The 23,878-nt window shown below is 41.6% G+C and overlaps 1 protein-coding gene across 1 annotated transcript; it reads left to right on the forward strand.

The window, feature by feature from the left end:
• Nucleotides 1–19,619: 19,619 nt before the first annotated feature.
• Nucleotides 19,620–20,054, forward strand: LOC138900144 (uncharacterized). Its single transcript, XM_070186853.1, has one exon. It carries the CDS (start codon nucleotides 19,620–19,622, stop codon nucleotides 20,052–20,054), a length of 435 nt encoding a protein of 144 aa, XP_070042954.1.
• The last annotated feature ends 3,824 nt before the right edge of the window (nucleotides 20,055–23,878 follow it).

Below are 23,878 nucleotides of genomic sequence, written 5' to 3' on the forward strand. Positions count from 1 at the left end.
CGAATTATACCCCAATTCAAGCTTAAGAAACTTAAGAATTTTCAACTTCTACATTCGATGCTGAAACCTATCAAATCAAGTCCGATTGACCTCAAATTTTACACACAAGTCATAAATGATATAACGGACCTATTCAAAAATCCAGAATCGGATTCCGACCCCGATATCAAAAGTCAACTCCCCGATCAAACTTCCAAACTTAAATTTCTATTTTAGCCATTTCAAGCCTAATTTAACTACGGACTTTCAAGTAATTTTTTGGACACACTTCTAAGTTTAAAATCACCATATGGAGCTATTGGAATCATTAAAATACTGATTCGGGTCCGTTTGCTCAAAATATTGACCGAAGTCAATATAACTGAGTTTTAAAGCCCTATTTCACATTTTTATGAATTTTTCACATAAAAACTTTCTGAAAAATAAACGGACTGCACACGCAAGTCGAGGAAATGATGAAAGGTGCTATTCGAGATCTTAGAACAAAGAAATGAATATTAAATTTAAAGATGACATATTGGGTCATCACATTCTCCACCTCTAAAATAAACGTTCGTCTTCGAATAGAATTAGAAAATTACCTAATCTAGTGAAAATGTGTGGATATCTATTCCACATGTCTGACTCGGACTCCCAAGGTAGCTACCTCAATTGACTGACCTCTCCATTGTACCCGAACTGAAGGATAACTCTTAGACCTCAATTGTCGGACATGCCAGGCTAGAATAGCTACCGACTCCTCCTCGTAAGTCAAATCTTTGTCCAATTGGACTGAGCTAAAATCTAACATATGTGACGGATCACCATGATATTTCCGGAGCATAGACACATGGAACACCAGATGAACTGCTGATAAACTAGGTGGTAGCGCAAGCCTGTAGGGTACTTCACCCACCCTTTCAAGAATTTCAAAGGGTCCGATATACCTAGGGCTCAACTTGCCCTTCTTTCCGAATCTCATTACACCTTTCATAGGTGAAACCCGGAGCAATACTCTTTCTTCTGCCATGAATGCAACGTCACAAACCTTACGGTTGGCATAACTCTTTTGCCTAGACTGAGTTGTGCGAAGTCGATCCTGAATAACCTTGACCTTAGGCATCATGTACCAAATCGGTACCCAACAACCGAGCCTCTCCCGGTTCAAACCAGCCAACTGGCGAACGACATCGCCTCCCATATAATGCTTTATACGGAGCCATCTGAATGCTCGACTGGTAACTGTTATTATAAGCAAACTCCGCAAGTTGAAAGAACTGATCCCAAGAACCTCCAAAGTCTATAACACAAGCACGAAGCATATCTTCCAGTGTTGATCTATTTCACTTGTACTGAGTTTAACTGTTAAATCTGAAAGCATATCTACATTTTGCACCATTATTTATACTAGATTGTACCTGCAGAGCTCATCATTGCTTTCAGCCCAGAAGTTAGTCTTGTTACTTATTGAGTTACTTGTACTCATACTACACTCTGCACCTCGTGTGCAGATTTATGTGCTTTCGGATACGGAGATTGTTAGATTTCAGAGAACTATCAGTTGGAGACTATCAAGGTAGTTGTTTGGCGCCTACTGACCTTGTCTCTCTTTCCTTCAGTTATTGTACTGTTCTATACATTCAGACAGTGGTTTTTATCAAATTAGACATTGTATTCATATTAGATGCTCATGTACTCAGTGACACCGGGTTTTGGGAGTGTTAGATTTGAAATTGTGAGATTTCTTCCTCTGAATTTAATTATTTTGTTTTCAAATTTAAAAGATATGGTGGTTTATTGAGATATTCGGCTTGCCTAGTATTGAGATAGGCGCCATCACGACAGGTGAGATTTTGGGTCGTGACAAGTTGGTATCAGAACTTTAGGTGACATAGGTCTCACGAGTCATGAGCAGGTTTAGTAGAGTCTTGCGGATCGGTACGGAGACATCTGTACTTATTTTTGAGAGGCTACCGAACCCTTAGGAAAATTTCACTTTCTAATATTCTATCATGCAGAATTGATTCAGCTTGAAACATAACTCTTTGAATTCCTTCCACGCATTCGTATGCGCACATGAGCGCTCGGTATAAGTTGTGCATCGCCGGCTTGTGATTCTATGAACGAGGTTCAAGATGTGTATTCTGTGTTTTGGTGATGGGCCAGTCTGGAGGACTTGAGGCCAGGTTTAGACAGCAGCTTAGCCTCGGTAGCTTCAGTTGTAATCTGTGCATTTGGGCTCATATGTCCGGTAATGTCCTTACGGGTGGAATTTGTGGCTCGATGAGTGGTGGAATGGCTTTGTGATGAGTATGATGTGACCGCGGGATGTGTTAAGACAATTTGAATCTGACGAGAAGTGTTTCCTTGAAATGTAAAGGAAGGTCATTGGGTGCTTTATTTTCATTTGATGTGACGTACAATCTCGAGTGTGAATGTTTTGAAAGATTCTTCACGTTGTTAAATTTTTGGGGCAAATTAAATTCTCGTGTCTAGTTAATGAGTTTGGACTCAGAAAGATTAAGTGATTTCATAGTAATTGTGGTTGTGAAAAGGTATAACAAGATGCCAATTTGAGACTAAGTAGGTGGGTTATCTCCTGTGGAGTAATCTATGTAGGTGTGTTCCTTATGATGTGAATAGAGAGTTTCTTTTCTACCAGCGGGGTGTATGTGTTGGGACTTGAATTTGAATCTGGTTGAGAAAATTGACTTGAGTGTTAAGAGAATGAATGCGAGATTAGCGGATGATTGCGGTAATTATGGTTGGTGTGTCTTGAGCTTGAGACACGGGTACACCATGAAGGCGAACAATCTCGCGGATGTAAATCTCCACTAAACGCTCTGAAAAATAGGTAACTGCCATTGGAATGAAATGTGCTGACTTGATCAACCTGTCCATAATGACCGATACTGCATCAAACTTCCTCTGAGTCCATGGAAGCCCAACAACAAAATTCATAGTGATACGCTTCTACTTCCACTCAGGAATTTCTAACTTCTGAAGCAAACCACCAGGTCTCTGATGCTCGTACTTGACTTTATGACAATTTAAACACTGAGCTACATATGCAACTATATCCTTCTTCATTCTCCTCCACCAATAATGTTGCCGCAAATCTTGATATATTTTGGCGGCACCCGGATAAATAGAATACCGAAAACTGTGGGCCTCTTCAAGAATTAATTTAGAAAGCCCATCCACATTAGGAACACATATACGACCCTATATCCGCAAAACTCCATCATCTCCCACAGCAACCTGTTTGGAACCACCGCACCACACCGTGTCCTTAAGGACAAGCAAATGCGGATTATCATACTGTCGCTCTCTGATACGCTCATACAAGGAAGACCGAGCGACTGTGCAAGCTAGAATCCGACTAGACTCTGAAACATCTAACCTCACAAACTGATTGGTCAACGTCTGAACGTCTGCAGCTAATGGCCTCTAACCAACCAGAATATACGCAAGGCTGGCCATACTCACAGCCTTTCTACTCAAAGAATCGGCCACCACATTGACCTTTCTGAGGTGATACAAAATGGTGATATCATAGTCTTTCAACAGCCCCAACCATCTTCTCTGCCTCAAATTGAGATCTTTTTGTTTGAATAGATATTGTAGACTTTGTTGATCAGTGAATACCCCACACGAGACACCGTAAAGGTAATGCCTCCAAATCTTCAGCGCATGAACAATGGCTGCCAATTCTAAGTCATGAACAGGGTAGTTCCTCTCATAAACTTTCAACTGCTGTAATGCACATGCAATCACTCTGCTATCTTGCATTAATACTGCACCAAGCCCAATGCGAGATGTATCACAATATACCGTATAAGATCCTGAACCTGTGGGTAATACCAACACTGGTGTCGCAGTCAAAACAGTCTTGAGCTTATGAAAGCTCAACTCACACTCATCTGACCATCTGAATAGGGCGCCCTTCTGGGTCAATCTGGTCAGTGGGGATGCAATAGATAAAAACCCCTCCACAAACCGGCGATAATAACCTGCCAAACCCAGGAAACTCCGGATCTCTATAGCTGAAGTAGGTCTAGGCCAATTCTGAACTGCCTCAATCTTCTTAGGATCCACTTTTATGCCTTCTGCCGATACAACATGCCCTAAAAAGGCAACTACGTCTAACTAAAATTCATATTTTAAAAATTTGGCATATAACTGATTATTCTTCAAAGTCTGAAGCACAATCCGAAGATGTTGCTCTTGCTCCTCTCGACTGTTGGAGTAAATCAAGATATCATCAATGAATACAACCACAAAAGAATCCAAATACATCTTGAATACCTGGTTCATCAAATCCATAAATGTTGCTGTGGCGTTTGTTATCCTAAATGACATCACTAGGAATTTGTAATGCCCATATCGAGTCCAAAAAGCTGTCTTAGGGACATCGGATGCCTTAATGTTCAACTAATGGTAACCAGACCTCAAATCGATCTTTGAAAATACCTTGGCTCCCTGAAGCTGATCGAATAAGTCATCAATTCTTGGCAATAGATACTTGTTCTTGATAGTAGCATTGTTCAACTGCTGATAATCTATACACATCCGCATTGAACCATCTTTCTTCTTTACAAATAACACTGATGCACCCCAGGGCAAGACTCTAGGTCTAATGAATCCCTGGTCAAGAAAGTCTTGTAACTGTTCCTTTAGTTCCTTTAGTTCCGGCAGGGCCATACGGTATGGTGGAATAGAAATGGGTTGGGTGCCCGGAGCCAAATCAATACAGAAGTCAATATCTCTGTCGGGTGGCATCCCCGGCAAATCTGCAGAAAATACATCTGGAAACTCACGGACAACTGAGACTGAATCCATAGAAGGAACATCTACACTAGGATCGCGAATATAAGCCAAATAAGCTAGACACCCCTTCTCGACCATACGACGAGCTTTCACGTAAGAGATAACCTTGCTGGTGAAATGGCCAGGAGTCCCTTTCCACTCTATTCGAGGTAACCCCGGCATGGCTAAGGTCACCATTTTGGCGTGACAGTCCAGTATAACATGATAAGGTGACAGCCAATCCATTTCCAAGATAACATCAAAATCTACCATATCAAGAAGTAGAAGATCCACGCTAGTCTCAAGACTCCCAATAGTAACCACACATGAATGATAGACATGATCTACGATGATAGAATCTTCCACTGGCGTGGACACACACACAGAAGCACTCCAAGAATCATGAGGCACAACCAAATATGAAGCAAAATAGGAGGACACATAGGAATAAGTAGATCCTAGATCAAATAGAACTGAAGCATCTCTATGGAAAACTGGAACAATACCTGTGATTACGGCATTTGATGACTCGACCTTAGGCCTAGCTGGAAAAGCATAAAATCAGGGTTGGGCCCCACCACTCAGAGTTGTATCTCTAGGATGGCCCCTAACTGACTGGCCTCCACCTCTAACAACCTGACCTCCACCTCTTGCTGTCTGATCCCTTCCCCTAGATGGCCGGGCAGGCAGTGGAGCAACTGGTGACGGTATGATGGCACGAGAATCCTGCTGAGATCTGTTGCTCGACAACCTAGGGAAATACCACCTGATGTGACCAGTGTTCCCACACTCATAACACCCATCCTGATGTTGTGGCTGCTGAAGCTGAAGCTGACCCGAACGGGCAGGATAACCGCTATAGTGACTCTGGAGCGGTGGTGTACTGATAGGAGCTGAATGTGCACTAAATGCTGGCTGCCCAGAGTAAGGCATAATAGGACCGTGACTCCCTGAAGCATCGTGAGTTGCCTGAAGTGCTCAATAAAATGGCGTGGGAGAATGAGTTGTGAGAACTACTCCCAGGTAAGTGCAGGCGAATCAGCTGGTCTAGTAAATACATAATCTCTCCACCACCTCTTGGCAGAACCAGTCATCTGAAATATAGTAAAATCGACTCTGTTGCTTTCAACTATTCCCATGTTCCGCCGCACCTCATGGCAGCAGTCGAGATAATCCTGTGGGTCCTCAGTAGGTGTACCACTAAAGTGAACTGGAAAGATCTTAGTAAACTTGTCCAATCTCAATAAGGCCTTAGAAGACATGGCGGGCCTATCACCGGCCCGTGCCGTAACAACTGGCTGAACTATCCCAATTGGCGGGAGTGAAAGCTTGATACTGGGGAGCCATCTGCTCTGGAGCAGGAGTAGTGGGAGTCTGTGCTCCTCCCCCATCCTGTGAGACGACTGGTGCCACTGGAAATGTACCATTCTGGGCCATACCCTCCATTAGGCTCACCAAACGGACTAGAGAGTCCTGAAGTATTGGAGTGGCTATGAATCCTTCCGGGACCTAGACTGGTCCAACAGGTACTGTCTGAGCTGGAACCTCGCAATCGTATGCAGCAAGAATGATATTGTGGACCTCAACTCACTTTGCCCTAGCTTCTTCAAATTGTACCCTTAACAGGGCGGCTTCTTGGCAGAGGGTCACTACCTATTGCTCGCTTTTCTGCAACCGAGCCTCTAACTCAACGGCCTCAGTAGCTCATGCTTCCAGTTCCAGGAGACAAGCAGCAATTTTATCTCACTCGGCCAACAATTGATCTCGCTCAGAGGTAAATTCCTCCTTATCAGGAATCAACCTCTGAAGGCCCTCATAAGTAAGGAAGTTAGCCTGCAAAGTAGAAGTACAAACTAAAAACATTGCCATAACAACGATAGAAGACACAATAGAGGAAACAAAGATTGTATCGCCGCTGCGTTGTGCATGGTATTGTTCAACAAACACTCTCCCGAGAGAGATTGTATTTTATTCCTATCTTTTTCTGAAGCCAGAGGCTTCAGATAATTAGCAAGTTCCATCGGTCGCGACAGCAGATGGCATCCGGTAGAAACCGAGATGGAGATACTCCTCCTCCTCCGTGGATCTTCGGAGGGGGTAGAATAATTATGCACAGAATTCCCATGAACTGGGGACTGGGGAAAAGGGACATCTTTCTCTCGGATGACTGCGGCTGGTGGAGATGATGTAGCAGTTACTGGTGGTGAAGGCAAGGTCGGAGAAGAAGGAGATGGAGCTGATGGTGTTGTAGGTTAAGAAGCTGCAGCGACAAATGCAGTGCTAGTTATTGGTCGCTGATCAACCGAAGACGAAAGAGACCCGGTACTTAGCCTCACATTACCAGGCACAACGACTGGGACTCGGAAGCGAGAATTAGCATCTTTCACCATGTCATACTCCCTCAAAAGCATTGGGGCATCATCCTCAGTTGGCGTAACTAGCTCAACAAATTGAGCATTCTGTTGAGCTAATGAAGGTCGTCGTCTTCTATATAGAAAATCCCCTTCATCACTTGCTCCTCCATCGTCTTCGATCACCATAACGTCTATGGGTGGCTCGTGCGCGGCGCTCATCACCACAATGTCCGCAGATGGCTCGATCACGAAGTTCTTTGCCCTTTTTATTTTTACCCTCGAGCGCACAAGAATGTCCCCATTTTTGTTGTTTGTTCTTCGGCCGGGGACTCCGAGAAGAAGCACTTGCACCGGAAGCAGGCCCGGTGATACCTGTTCGGGTAAAAGCTTCTTGCAGCAACCTCACCGCATTAACCGGATCAGCCAAAATGTCCTCCTCATGGACGATAACAGAGGCCTGCGGAAGACCTGAATTCAGCAGGAAAGAAAGGTTAACCAATTTTTCTTATACGAGAAGTGAAGACAACATAAGTTCAACATACCATGACTTTTGTCCTTCTACCCATATTTAAGGTCCAGTTCCTTTCACTTACGGGTCTCAGGCATAGTAACATCTAGAATTCTCTGGACCCACTGGTCCAAGCCTTCAACCCTAGGTGGTGTCCATCGAGTTACTGAAATAATAAAAGAAGAAGGAACAGAAATAGCTTGGGATAATCTTTACCAAGAAAGACAGATGATGTACTTACGAGTGCGGTTCCATAATTCAGAAAAGGATGGAGTCATGGCCAGGATGATGTCCCTGGTGGTGACCATAACGAACCGCTCCATCTATCCACGGTCGTTGTCATCATCCATGCTAGTTAGCAAAGCATGGTGACCATGTTTGCTAAAGTTTATCATTCCCCCACAAAAGGTTTTGGGGGAATAAAGGTTCATCAGTCGAGTTAGGAATAACTCTTCTCGCATCTCCTGGCATAGACGTCGAAGACAAGCAACAGTCCGCTACACAGAAGGTCTCACCTTTGCCAAGCAGACTTGGTAATGAAGGCAAAACTCCAAGATAACGGAGTCAAGCCCCTGCTCAATGAGAACGGGCCCAGAGTAAAGGGATATGTATAAACATACATAAAACCCTTCTTGTAGAAGGTTACTCGCTCCGCCAGGTCAGGAGCAATGATGTACAAATCTTGACAACCACGATCTTCTTTCACAACAGGGATTCTAGAAGGATGGATGGAAGAAGGATACACACCAACAGCCCATATTCGAGAGTTAGAAGAAGGGTACTTTTCTTCGAAATCCTTAGTTGTAATAAGCTTTCTGGGAATGATGGTGCTCACCGTGGGAGGAGCAACATCATAAGCACTTTCTTTATTTTTCGAAGCGCTGAAATTTCTGGAAGAGGAGGCCATTGTTATCAGAAGAGAATAAGGGTTTTTTTTTTCTCTGAAGAAGAATATTAAAGGAAGTAAAAAACAAGTATGAATTGAGTAAAGAGGTTTTGAGAGAGTTTGGAAAGTTATAAAGTGTAAAAGGAGAAGGTTGATGTGTATAAGTAAAGGAATAGGCGGCTAAGATCGTGGCCATAATTACCTCGATAACCAGGAAAAGTGTTGCTGAATCGTGGGATGATGCGTGTTCGGGGCATTAAATGCGGAGAGACGTGCATCTAATCAACCGTCAGAAACTTTTCAGAAGGGGTCAGAGAATTTCCCGCTAATAAAGGTGTCTTACGAACTTCCCGGTGACACAAGGTTATGACTTATGCCACCATAAAGCAGGGGGACTATTTGTATTGGGTAAAATTAAGTTCATATTAAATGCTCGCATGATAAAGCAACACGTGGAGCCGAAGACAGAAGGCAACCAAGTCCGAAGGCAACGATCTCGTTTGTTCCCGAAGGGAATGGTGTTCATGTGATGACCCAATATGTCATTTTTAAATTTAATATTTATTTTTTTATTCTGAGACCTTGAATAGCACCTTTCAGTATTTCCTCGACTTGTGTGTGCAGACCGTATATTTTTTCGAAAAGGTTTTATGTAAGTGAAATAGGGCTTTAAAACTCAGTTAAGTTGACTTCGGTCAATATTTTGAGCAAACGGATCCGGATTAGTATTCTGATGATTCCAATAGCTCCGTATGATAATTTTGGACTTAGGAGCGTATCCGAAAAATTATTTGGAAGTATTTAGTTAAATTAGGCTTGAAATGGCTAAAATAGAAATTTAAGTTTGGAAGTTTGACCGGGGAGTTGACTTTTGATATCGGGGTCGGAATCCAATTCTGAAAATTTAAATAGATATGTTATATCATTTATGACTTGTGTGCAAAATTTGAAGTCAATCGGACTTGATTTGATAGGTTTTGGCATCGAATGTAGAAGTTGAAAATTCTTAAGTTTCTTAAGTTTGAATTGGGGGTATGATTCATGGTTTTAGCATTCTTTTATGTGATTTGAGGTTTAGACTAAGTTCGAGTGATGTTTAGGACTTATTGGTGTATTTGGTTGCGGTACCGGGGGCCTCGGGTGAGTTTTGGATGGTTAACGGAATGAATTTTGGATTTGGAACCTTGCTGGAAATTTTCTGGTGCAGTATCTGGTTTCCTTCATTGCGTTCGCAAGAGGGGTCTCGCGTTCGCAAAGAGGAACTGGAGGCAGGAAAAATTTACTCTTTACGTTCGTGAAGAGGGGACCGTGTTCGCGAAGAGTAATGGACAGTGTTCATCGCGAACGCGTGGGAGTGTTCACCTTCGCGTAGAAGGGTGAGGCCTGGCCGGGAACCAGGCGATAAGGCTTCGCGTTCGCGAAGGGGAGACCGCGTTCGCGAAGGACAAGCTTGGCAAAACATCATGTTCGCGACTCTGCCCTTGCGTTTTTGAAGAAGAAATCTGGGGCATCACAAAAATGTGCTTCGCGAACGCGAGGGTCCTGTCACATTCGCAAAGAGGAAAAACCTGGAGAGAATGTTTAAGTTCTGAAAATGGGACTTCCTCCCATTTTCCATTTTTGATAAGTTGGAGCTCGTGAAGAGGCAATTTTGGGAGATTTTCAAGGAAAGCTACGATGTAAGTGTTCTTAACTTAATATTGGTCTTACCCGAATCCATAGTTGTTTTTAACATTTAATTGGTGAATTGAGTTAGAAAATTTAGAAAACCCTCTTGGTTTAATTTGAAGATTTCAGGGTCGAGATGATGTCGGAATTTGCTAAAATTTGTGTGGTTTGACTCGTGGTTGAATGGGATTTCGGGTTTTGTAACTTTGTCGAATTTCGAGACGTTAGACCCCCGGAGTAATAAAAATCAGTATGGGCTAGTGAACAACATAAACTGAACATGAATTAGAGACCGAAGGATTTTATAATAGTCGGCATCATGAGAATTTCAGAGATAGCGTTCCGGCAATAATAGAATGGACAACAAAAGAATAACCTTTAAAGTTCATTCAGGAAGACGCTTCCCTAAAGCAAGCACTGTGAGCAGAGTTAAGCTTAAGGGACTAAGTATGTCAGTTACAGTAGGTGTCACCCTTGTGAGTAAGAAATTTCTTTATCCTTACTACAAAAGGGTTACCGCAAGGCGAGTATGAGTCAGTGAAGATGTGAAAAGATGCCAAAGATGAAAAGAGTGGGAAGATAGTGTGATGTGGTATTAAGTCAGAGTTAAGTGGTTTAGGTAACTATGGAATGGTAAAGGAAGAATGTGGTAAAAGGCGAAAGGGATGATGTTTCATTTATTCAGATCCTACATATATGTGGCGACTCTAGAACATTATGCAAGCACGACGCCGAGGAGAGGTGGTAAGAGTTCCCGGCCAGGATGTTATTGATTAATAAGTGCGAATTGATACTTGATAATCAGGAGCCTGTGCAAGAGGTAAGTTAAGACAAAGGATATATCCTAAGAAAGATTATGCGGAATATAGAGATGAGAATGGACCAACGAGTAATTAGTAATTGATTCAGGAAGAGTCTAGTTATGGCTAGATAAGAGGATACAGATAAATCAACAGACCATGCAAGATAAACGTATTGAACCCCAACATAGGGAATTCAGTCTCGCATATATGACATCGTGATCCTTGAGAAATATTCAGATAGGAGTTGGGGTAGTTAAATGTACCGTATAAGTGTTACAGAAATAATAGAGAGTGTTACTGGGGAGATAGTCAAAATTTAAGTTCAGAAGCAACCCTACGAGCACAAGAGCGTAGAGGTAAGTAAATAAGGATAATTATAGGCGAGGAAGAACATCAAAAATTCCGCCGGGTAAACGATGTAATAATCTCGTAGCCTTACAAGAGTCAGAGGGTCTTCCCTAAGTACTACAACGAAAGACTAGCTTTCTTCTCTCGGGATGTGGGTAATTGACCATTCCCTGAACCGTGCGAGCAGAGCCTGAACTTTCACTACATACTGTTGCATGCGTTCCTCTTTGGCTTCGAAGATCCAGTAGACCTAATTTACTACCAATTGGGAGTCGTATTTGATTTCTATGACCTCAGAGTCCAGTCACCGAGCCAGCTCGAGTCCTGCAATCAAAGCTTCATACCCTGCTTCATTATTAGTCAGAGGAACGATTTTTATGGTCTGTCTTAGAGTTTCCCCCGAGGGCGTGATTAGTACTACGCTGAGCCCAGACCTTCTCACATTGGAAGCTCCGTTCGTGAACAAAGTCCAAACTACCGATGTCGATTCTGACACCACTTCTTTGGTAGCCAAAGGTAATAGCCCCAGATAGAAATCGGCCACAAAGTCGGCCAAAATTTGTGAATTAATTGCAGTCCTAGATTTATACTCTATATCGAATTCACTCATTTCAACGACCCACTTGGTTAGCCTAACTGAAAGTTCACGTTTATGAAGAATATTATGTAGGAGAAAACAGGTCACCACGACTATCAGATGGCATTGGAAATAAGGCCTAAGCTTTCGTGCGGCGACTACGAGAGCTAAGGCCAATTTTTCCAGATGTGGGTAATGAGTTTCTTCTCCCGTTAAAATTTTACTAACATAATAGATAGGAGATTGTGTACCTTTATCCTCACGAACTACAATGACACTTACCGCCACCTCCGAGACCGCTAAGTAGATCAGTAGTTATTTGCCTTCCTCCGATTTTGACAGTAATAGAGGGCTTGACAAATAACTTTTCAAATCCTTCAAATCCTATTGACATTTCAGAGTCCATTCAAAGTTGTTCTTATTTTTGAAGAGTGAAAAGAAATTATGGAATTTGTTTGAAGACCGGGAAATAAATCTACTCAGAGCGACCAATCTTCCTGTCAACCTTTGAACCTTTTTCACGCTTGATAGCTGGCCCGGGATGTCTTCGATGGCTTTAATTTTATCGAGATTAACCTCGATCCCCCTTTGCGACACCATAAATCCCAAGAACTTACCGGAGCTGACTTCAAATGCACATTTCTCGCAGTTGAGCTTCATGTTATGCTTTCTTAGGATGTCAAAGGTTTCTTATAGGTGTTTAAGATGATCACATACATTCAAAGACTTAACCAGCATATTATCTATGTATACGTACATGGTTTTCCCTATTTGTTTCTCAAAAACTTTGTTTACGAGCCGCTGATAAGTGGCTCCGGCGTTCTTTAGCCCGAAAGGCATCACATGTTACACCCTGTGCGTTCCAAGGTGACGTATAATAAATATGAGACTTGTTAATCATGATTTAAATGGGTTTAACGTCATAATATGACTATATATAATGTTTGTATAAAACATATAAAGTTTGGAAAAAATCGGATTAAAGTTGCGGAAAAACCAACTAAGGATTTGTCTGTAAGAGAGCTTTTTGGGAAATATATTTTGGATGTTATATGAGGTCTTTTTGGGACATATTATATACCAAATTGAAGGTCTTGGAATGTCGTTTCCAACACTCTTAATCATTCATTCATACGACATCCGAATAAAAAGATATAAGTATTGGAAGATGGGCGAATGAGAGGGTGCCAAGCTAGCACCTTTTGACTTTTCAAAAGTTGTTATATATGTTTTAACTCATCTCTCTCTCTTCAGTTTTACACAGAATCTGACCAGAGAACTCCATAAAAATAGTCCTTGAGCTCTCTAATAGTGCTTCAAATAATACTAATATCCTGGGTACGAAATCGAGAAGCGATAACATCAGAACGATCCCTACGACGTAAGTATCGCTATATCTCCTCTCTTTTTCTTTGTAGTTTAAGTTTTGGAATGTATTTAATAGTTAATAAAAATTCCTAAGTTCTGTATTTAAGCTTTAAAATATCAAAAAAAGTTGATAAATTTGTTTCCTAATAGTTAGACCTCACGGGATGGTGATTGGAAGCCGTGAGTTCGAGTTATTTGACTTGTAGTGGACTGTTTTGTGGGTTGTTTCGTGTTGCTTTTGGGCTGTCTATTGTGCTGCTGATTTATGGAGTTTAGAAGGATAAAAATGGCATGGAGAAATTCCACATATGGTAGGGTAGTAGGTTGGTTGCTCGTCGTTGTAGTTACAGGCTAATTGATAACTTGTTGATTGGGTGTATTATGGTATATTTGGGGTTTTTGTTGTATTGAAGGTCCCGAATTGTAATTAGGTTGGTTTTGAGTTGATGATTGTATTATGTTTGTATCTCACCTATAGTAGGCTTGAGGAGTAGTAAAATCAGGAAAAATGCTGCTCGTTTTATTTTAGAATCGAGTTATCGTTTGAGATACGTAATTTACTACCGCCATCTAAGTTGTACACATATTTATTTGTTATAGGGTTGGCGCGCCAGTTGTCATAAGCTGGTTGTTGAGTTGCATTGACGACTTGAGGTATGTTAAGGCTATCCCTTCTTTCTTTTTGGCATGATCCAAATGATACAAACGAAACGAGCAAAAATACGCAACTTTCATAAATTACTCTATTCATAGAAATACTAGGGGTGTCTATATTCTTGATTCCTCATGTGAATTATTATTATATCCTCTGTTCATGGGTCTCAGAAAAATACGTATTTGATAAAGTTAGTCCGGAAGGCATATTAATTTTATGATATTCGAGAAATCTTATTAACGTATTTCTTATGCACTTCATGCATTTATACATGTACATTGACCCATGACCAGAAGGCGTTATATACACGTATATTATATGTATATGGGATATGGAAAAAGGTTACGATGTTATATACGCACCACCACCTGATCAACTGGTATACGTTGATGAGTTGCCCACAATGGCCGAAATGATATGATGGAATGCCCTCAGAGGCTTGATGATGTTATGTACACCTATACCTATGCATGATACGACATTTACACGCACGTGCATGACATTATAAATGTTTCAGGATTCACAAAGTTATTTAGACTCACATGTGGAATTCTTTACTCCATGTTTCATCTCTGTCTTTTATGTACTGATTTTCATGCCTTACATACACAGTATATTATTCGTACTGACGTCCCTTTTGCATGGGGACACTGCGTTTTATGCCGTAGGTGCAGTTAGACAGGTTGACGATCCCCCTTCTTAAGATCCATGATCAGCGAGAGTTGGTGTGCTCCATTTGATCCGGAGCTGCTTTGAGTTTTGGTACGATGTGTTTGCATACATATATGGGTATGACGGGGCCCAGTCCCATCCTTTATACAGTTGTACACTCTATTAGAGGTCTGTAGACAGTCATGTATAGTTGTATAGTATGTGGCCTTGTCGGCTCGCCCTTCCGTATTCCGTATATATATATATATATATATATATATATATATATATATATATATATATATATATATATATATATATATATGGACATGTTTTCTCACGTAGGTTGTTCATATGAATTAGTAGTTTATTTTCAGATATTATGCATGACCTACACTTATTTCATATTTATATCTTAGATGAATGCTTAGGGGTGTTCGATAGATAGAACTCGGGCACTCGTCACGGCCCATCGGTTTGGGTCGTGACAAAAGTGGTATCAGAGTAGTTCTGTCCTAGGGTTGTCTACAGACCGTGTCTAGTAGATTCTTGTTTATGGGTGTGTTGTGTACCACTCTTATAGACAGGAGGCTACAAGATATTTAGGATAGTTACTTTTCTTTCTTATCTTAGATCGTGCGATATAAGAATTCATTTTCCTAACGACATGTTATGTTTTCAGCGATGCCTAAGAAGGCTACAGTCGCCCAGAAGGGCAAGTCCATGGATGATGAGACTACAAGTAGAGCGCCACGAGTTACCAGGTCTCGGGGTGAGTCGCATAGTGTGACTCCATCTCAGACTTCACATACCCTGGCCTCTCTAGAGGAGATTCGAGGGGCACCAGCTCCAGTACCCCCAACTCCTCATCCAGATTCACCGGGTCAGGAGATAAGAGATGCTATTCAGCTATTGACTCGATTAGTGGCCGCACAAGCTCGACGCCAGGAGGTTGGTATTGGTCATGTAGATAGGACCATTAGTGCGAGGGTTCGTGATTTCATTAATTTGGACCCTCCGATATTCACTGAAGCAGATCCAAATGAGGACCCTCAGGTATTTATCGATAGGATGTAGAGGACTTTGAGGGTAATGAAGGCCACTGCGACTAAGTCAGTTGAGCTAGCTTCCTATAGACTTTGGGATGTTGCAATTAATTGGTACGAGTCTTGGGAGTTGTCCAGAGGTGAGGATGCTCTTCCAGCAGTATGGCAGGAGTTTACAGAGGTTTTTCTTAGTAATTATTTGCCACCAGAGCTTAGATGAGCTAGAGTTGGTAGGTTCTTGACCCTTCGACAGGGTAATATGAGTGTTCGGGAGTACAACCTTCAGTTTGATTCTTTGGCTAGGTCTGCTCCCACTATTGTAGCTAAGATGGAGGATCGGTTTCACGGGTTCGTGATGGGGTTGGAGCCGCACCTGCTCAATGATTGTATATTGGTCTCACTTTATCCAGGCATTGATATTTCTCGTATTCAGGCATACGCTCAGGGTGTAGATGAGCGTAAGCAGAAGTAGAGGGCCGATCGTGAGCATGATAGGGTCCAGAGTAAGAGAGAGACATCTTCAGTTCCTTCTGGTGAGTTTTGAGGTGGTCAGAAATAGCAGTACCTGAGGTATTTAGCCCAGCCATCGGCTAGTGCACCCCCTCAGTTTGCCGGTAGGAGATTTGATCGTTCCACATATTCAGGGCCCAGTCAGAGTTTTAGGGCCTCTAGTTCTCAATATAGGGGTGAGTCAAGTCAGATGAGGCCACCCTTGCCACGATGTGCTCAGTGTGGTAAGCAGCATGTCGGACAATGCCTTGTAGGGTTGGGTGTTTGTTATACTTGTGGTTATCCAGGCCACGTTATGAGAGATTGTCCGACGAGAGGTGGTGCAGGTATAGTTTAGCCAGCGAGATCTGTAGCCAGTTCGTCATCATCAGTACGCCCCCCTGGCAAGGTTCACATGCACTAGCTGGTCATGGTAAAGGCAGAAGTGGAGCATCTAGCTCGAGCTGTCCTCAGAACCGTATCTATGCCTTAGCGGGTCGACAGGATCATGAGTCATCACCTGATGTTGTTATAGGTATTTTATCAGTCTCCTCATATGATGTATATGCATTGATTGATCCAGGTTCCACCTTATCGTACGTCACTCCGTTGGTTGCTAGTAAGTTTGGGATAGAACCTGAGTTGATTGAACCTTTTGAGGTGTCTACACCTATTGGGGATCCAGTGATAGCTAGACGGGTATATAAAGACCGTATAGTAGTAGTTCATAGTCGTTCTATAGTAGCAGACCTGATTGAGTTAGATATGGTGGAATTTGATGTTATAATGGGTATGGATTGGTTGGCTTCTTGTTATGCTAACGTTGATTGTAGATCAAAGATGGTTCAGTTCCAGTTTCCAGGGGAGCCAGTTCTAGAGTGGAAAGGTAATTCGCCGAGAGGTAGGTTTATTTCCTATCTCAAGGCAAGGAAGATGATCAGAAAGGGCTATATTTATCACTTAGTTCGGGTAAAGGATGTGAAAGCAGAGTCACCGACCCTTCAATCTATCCCGGTGGTTAATGAGTTTCCCGATACTTTTTCCGATGAGCTTCCAGGCCTTCCGCCAGATACTCAGCCGAAGGCCATTCCTCCTTATAGAATGGCACCTGCAGAGCTGAGAGAATTGAAAGAACAACTGAGGGATTTGCTTGAAAAAGGCTTTATCAGACCCAGTACATCACCGTGGGGAGCACCTGTGTTATTTGTGAGAAAGAAAGATGGTTTCTTGTGGATGTGTATTGATTACAGACAATTGAATAAGGCGACGATCAAGAATAAGTACCCGCTCCCGAGGATTGATGATTTATTTGATCAGTTAAAGGGTGCCAGGTATTTCTCAAAGATAGACTTGAGGTCGGGGTACCATCAGGTAAAGGTTAGAGAGAAGGATATTCTGAAGACAGCATTCAGGACCAGATACGGGCACTTTGAGTTTCATGTTATGTCGTTCGGTTTGACCAATGCCCAGCAGTATTCATGGAATTGATGAACCGTGTGTTCAGACCCTTTCTAGATCTGTTCGTGATTATATTTATAGATGATATTTTGGTTTATTCTCGTTCAGAGGTTGAGCATGCAGATCATTTGCATACTGTGCTCAGAGATCTACAAGAAAAGAAGTTGTATGCAAAATTCTCTAAATGTGAATTCTGGTTGAATTCTGTAGCCTTCCTTGGTCATATTATTTTGGGTGAGGGTATCCGGGTCGATATGCAGAATATTGAGGCAGTTAAGACTTGACCTAGACCTATGACACCGATAGAGGTTCGTAGCTTCCTGGGTTTGGCAGGTTATTACAGGAGATTTGTAGAAGGGTTTTCTTCCCTTTCAGCACCATTGACAAAGTTGACTCAGAAGGCAACCAAGTTTCAGTGGACTGATGCTTGTGAGCTGAGTTTCCAGGCATTGAAAGACAGACTGACGTCAGCACCGGTTCTGACACTTCCACAAGGGACCGATGGTTATGCTATCTATTGTGATGCTTCAGGCATTGGATTGGGTTGTGTACTGATGCAACATGGTAAGGTTGTAGCTTATGCTTCTAGACAACTAAGAAACCACGAGAAGAATTACCCGAGCCATGATTTAGAGTTAGCTGCGGTGATTCATGCACTAAAGATATGGAGGCACTATTTGTATGGCATTCATGTTGATATCTATACGGACCATAAGAGCCTTCAGTATATATTCAAGCAAAAGGAATTGAATTTACGTCAGAGGCGATGGTTGGAGCTACTAAAAGACTATGATGTTGATATTTTACACCATCCAAGAAAGGCGAATGTAGTAGCCTACACCCTCAGCCGTAGATCTATGTGTAGCTTATCATATTTACAGCCAGAGAAGAGTGAGATAGCTCGTGAGATTCATCAGCTAGCTAATCTTGGAGTTCGATTATTAGATTCAGGTGGTACCAGAGTTACTATTCAGGACACGGCAACATCCTCTCTATTAACTGAAGTAAAGGAACGCCAGTATGAAGATCCTGTGCTAGCTCACTAAAGAGATTCAACCCCTCAAAAGGAGAAGACACCATTGGAGATTACAGGAGATGGATTCCTCAGATATCGAGGTCGATTATGTGTTCCTAATATAGCAGGGTTGCGCCAGCAGGTTATAGGAGAAGCTCACTATTCTCGTTATTCCATTCATCCAGGAGTGACGAAAATGTATCATGATATCAGGGGAATATACTGGTGGGATGGAATGAAGTAGGATATAGCAGAGTTTGTTGCTCAGTGCCCTAATTGTCAGCAGGTTAAGATTGAGCATCAGAAACCCGGTGGATTATTGCAGGCTATAGAGATTCCGACTTGGAAATGGGAAGTGATTAACATGGATTTCATCATAGGCTTACCTCGTACCCAGCGTAAGTTCGATTCTATATGGGTTATTATTGATAGACTTACAAAATCAGCCCATTTTCTACCAGTCAGGACTATGTATTCAGCAGAGGATTATGCTAGGATTTACATTAAGGAGATAGTACGACTTCATGGTGTCCCTATATCTATTATCTCAGATAGAGGTGCTCAGTTTACAGCTAATTTTTGGAGGTCCTTCCAAAAAGGATTGGGGACTCAGTTGAGTCTTAGTACATCATTTCATCTCCAGACAGACGGTCAGGCTGAGCGTACTATTCAGACACTAGAAGATATGCTACGCGCTTATGTGATGGACTTCAGGGGTAGCTGGGATGATCATATTCCACTTATTAAGTTCGCATATAATAATAGTTATCATTCCAGCATTCAGATGGCTCCATACGAAACTCTTTACAGAAGGAAGTGTAGGTACCTATCGGATGGTTCGAGGTTGGGGAAACTAAGTTAGTAGAACCAGAGTTGGTACAACAGGCAGTTGAGAAGATTAAGCTTATACGGGAAAGGCTATTAGCAGCTCAGAGTCGTCAGAAGTCATATGCAGATAATCGACGATGAGACTTGGAGTTTCAGGTAGATGACTTGGTATTCCTAATGGTATCACCGATGAAAGGTATTATGAGATTCGGTAAGAAAGGAAAGCTTAGCCCTCGGTACATTGGACCTTATAAGAACATACGTAGAGTAGGCCAGGTAGCATATGAGTTTGACTTGCCTTCCAACTTAGAGTCAGTACATCCAGGTTTTCACGTGTCTATGCTCCGCAAGTGTATTGGAGATCCTTCTAGAGTCGTTCCAATTGACGATGTTCAGGTCACAAAGCAACTATCATATGAGGGAGCTCCCATTGCTATACTAGATAAACAGGTTCGAAGATTGAGAACTAAAGACGTATCTTTGGTTAAAGTACTTTGGAGGAACAATACTGTGGAGGAGATGACTTGGGAAGCTGAAGAAGACATGAAGTCTAGGTATCCTCACTTGTTTTCACTTCCGAAGGAGGATCGGACTGAGACATTACAACCTTAGGTACGTATATGGTATTGATTCTTATGTTAGTTATTGTCATTGGTCATGTGAGACCATTGGTGTTATTGATAATTATGGCTCTGTGTGGCTTTGTATTGTTGGGTTTTCTGTCTGACAGGTTGATAATGGTACCATTACAGAGGAGACTCTGCCAAAATTTCTATAAATATCTGGGAGTTTAACATTCGAGGACGAATATTTCTAAGAGGGGAAAATTGTTACACCCTGTACGTCCCAAGGTGACGTATAATGAATATGAGACTTGTTAATCATGATTTAAATGAGTTTAAAGTCATAATATGACTATATATGATGTTTGGATAAAACATATAAAGTTTGGAAAAAATCGAATTAAAGTTGCGGAAATACCAACTAAGGATTTGCCATGTAACAAAGCTTTTTGAGAAATAAATTTCGGATGCTATATGAGGTCTTTTTTGGACATTTTATATACCAAATTGAAGGTCTTGGGATGTAGTTTCCAACACTCTTAACCGTTTATTCATACGACATTCAATTAAAAATATATAAGTGTTGGAAAATGGGCAAATGAGAGGGTGCCAAGCTAGCACCTTTTGACTTTTCAAAAGTTGTTATATATGTTATAACTCGTCTCTCTCTCTTCAGTTTTACACAGAATCTGACCAGAGAACTCCATAAAAATAGTCCTTGAGCTCTCTAATAGTGCTTCAAATAATACTAACATCCCGGGTACGAAATCGAGAAGCGATAACATCAGAACGATCCCTACAACGTAAGTAGCGCTATATCGCCTCTCTTTTTCTTTGTAGTTTGAGTTTAGGAATGTATTTAATAGTTAATAAAAATTCCTAATTTCTGTATTTAAGCTTTAAAATATCAAAAAAAGTTGATAAATTCATTTTCTAATAGTTAGACCTCACGAGACGGTGATCGGAAGCCGTGAGTTCGAGTTATTTGACTTGTAGTGGACTATTTTGTTGGATGTTTCGTGTTGCTTTTGGGCTGTCTATTATGATTCTGATTTATAGAGTTTGGAAGGATCAAAAGGGTGTGGAGAAATGCCACATGTGGTACGGTAGTAGGTTGGTCGCTCGTCGTTGTAGTTACAGGCTAATTGATAACTTGTTGTTTGGGTGTATTATGGTATATTTGGGATTTTTGTTGTATTGAAGGTCTCGAATTGTAATTGGGTTAGTTTTGAGTTGATGATTGTATTATGTTTGTATCTCGCCTATAGTAGGCTTGAGGGAGCAGTAAAATCAGGAGAAATACTGCCCGTTTTATTTTAGAATCGAGTTATCGTTTGAGATACGTAATATACTACCGCCATCTAAGTTGTACACGTATTTATTTGTTATAGGGTTGGCGCGCCAGTTGTCATAAGCTGGTTGTTGAGTTGCATTGATGACTTGAGATATGTTAAGGCTATCCCTTCTTTTACTTTGGCATGATCCAAATGATACAAACGAAACAAGCAAAAATACACAACTTTTATAAATGACTCTATTCATAGAAATACTAGGGGTGTCTATATTCTTGATTTCTCATGTGAATTATTATTATATACTCTGTTCATGGGTCTCAGAAAAATACGTATTTGATAAAGTTTGTCCGGAAGGCATATTAATTTTATGATATTCGAGAAATCTTATTAACGTATTTCTTATGCACTTCATGCATTTATACATGTACATTGACCCATGACCAGAAGGCATTATATACGCGTATATTATATGTATATGGGATATGGGAAAAGGTTACGGCGTTATATACGCACCACCACCTGATCAGCTGGTATACGTTGATGATTTGCCCACAGTGGCCGAGATGATATGATGGGATGCCCTCAGAGGCTTGATGATGTTATGTACTCCTATACCTATACATGATACGACATTTACACGCACGTGCATGACATTATAAATGTTTGAGGATTCACAAAGTTATTTAGGCTCATAGGTGGAATTCTTTACTCTATGTTTCATCTATGTCTTTTATGTACTGATTTTCATGCCTTACATACACAGTACATTATTCGTACTGACGTCTCTTTTGCATGGGGACGCTGCGTTTCATGCCTGCAGGTGCAGGTAGACAGGCTGACGGTCCCCCTTCTTAGGATCCTTGATCAGCAAGAGTTGGTGTGCTCTATTTGATCCGGAGCTGCTTTGAGTTTTGGTACGATGTGTTTGCATACATATATGGGTACGACGGGGCTCAGTCCCGTCCTTTATATAATTTTACACTCTATTAGAGATCTGTAGATAGTCATGTATAGTTATATAGTATATGGCCTTGTCGGCTCGCTCTACCATATTCCGTGTATATATATATATATATATATATATATATATATATATATGTCTTTTGGGCATATTTGCTCACGTAGTTTGTTCATATGAATTAGTAGTTTATTTCTAGATGTTATGCATGACCTACACTTATTTCATGTTTATATCTTAGATGAATGCTTAGGGGTGTTCGATAGGTAGAACTCGGACACTCGTCACAGCCCATCGGTTTGGGTCGTGACATCACATTATAATAATATGTGCCGAAATTCGTTATGAACGAAGATTTTTCCTGATCCTCCGGGTTCATCTTGATTTGATTGTACCCAGAGTAAGCATCGAGGAAACTCATTAACTTGGCCGTGCCGTCACGTCAATCATTTGATCAATGTTTGACAATGGGAACGAGTGTTTGGGGCACGCCCTATTTAGGTCCTTATTGTCTACACACATGCGGAATTTTTTATTTTTCATTGGAACTACAACTACGTTAGCTAGCCAGTCAGGATAATTTACCTCTCAGATAGAACTGATATCAAGCAAGCGAGTTACCTCTTCTTTGACGAATTTGTTTCTAACCTCAGCAATATGACATTTTTTCTGTCTTACCGGAAGCTTAGTTTGTGCACAACCACTTCGGGCGGGATACCTGTCATATCCGTATACGATCACGCAAAACAGTCAACGTTAAATTTAAGAAATTTGATAAATCCAAACCTGAGCTCGGGGTTTAGGCCTGTCCCCAAGTGGAAATTCCTCTCCAATAACTTTTGGAACAACGCGACTTGCTTAAGTTCTTCCGCTGTGGATTTTGTTGCATCCATTTCTTCTGGTACCTAAAAATATCTTGGTACCTGATAGAATTCTGATGACTCCTCTCCCTGGTTGACTTTGCTCGGCTCGGGAGCAGGTGCCGGTTCCTGTAATTGCTATGCTGCATGTTCCTTTCCTTTGCTACTGGAAACTGAGATTGCGATTTGTTTAATTCCCTAGGGAGTTGGGAATTTCAGATATGTTGACGGCACAACCTTTATATCGTGCAACCACGGCCTACCCAGGATAATATTATAGCCCATAGCCATCCACTACCTCGAAAAGGGTCGTCTTCATCACCCCTTCGACATTTGTGAGCAGCAGGATCTCTCCTTGGGTTGTTACGCTTGCTAGGTTGAACCCGACGAGGGGTTTTGTGGCCGGATACTTCGCTGAGCTTGGCTTGCTCCAGCACTCTCCACTGGATTATATTGGCCGAACTTCCTAAGTCCACCAAACACGTTTAATTTTAAAATCTAAGACATTTAAAGAGATTACCAATGCATTATTGTGCGGCAGGAGTTGTCCATCTGCGTCTTCCTCCGTGAAAGTAATGTCGTCCTCAGTGACTTGCCAGAGTCTCTTGTTGTGGGTCATTGACACCTTTGTCTTTTTTGCCGCCAAAAATGTCACACCATTAATCTTGTTCCTCCCGAAAATCATGTTAATCGTCAAACGTGGGGGATCTTCACCTGCTTTTGAAGGTTTCGCATTATCACGATTGCGGCCGTAATTGGT

Source organism: Nicotiana tomentosiformis, chromosome 10 (genome assembly GCF_000390325.3).
Source record: "Nicotiana tomentosiformis chromosome 10, ASM39032v3, whole genome shotgun sequence".
Taxonomy (NCBI): domain Eukaryota; kingdom Viridiplantae; phylum Streptophyta; class Magnoliopsida; order Solanales; family Solanaceae; genus Nicotiana; species Nicotiana tomentosiformis.

Excerpts from the sequence above, each read along its gene's own strand:
- LOC138900144 (XM_070186853.1), top strand. The coding sequence starts at position 19,620 with ATGGTATCACCGATGAAAGGTATTATGAGATTCGGTAAGAAAGGAAAG.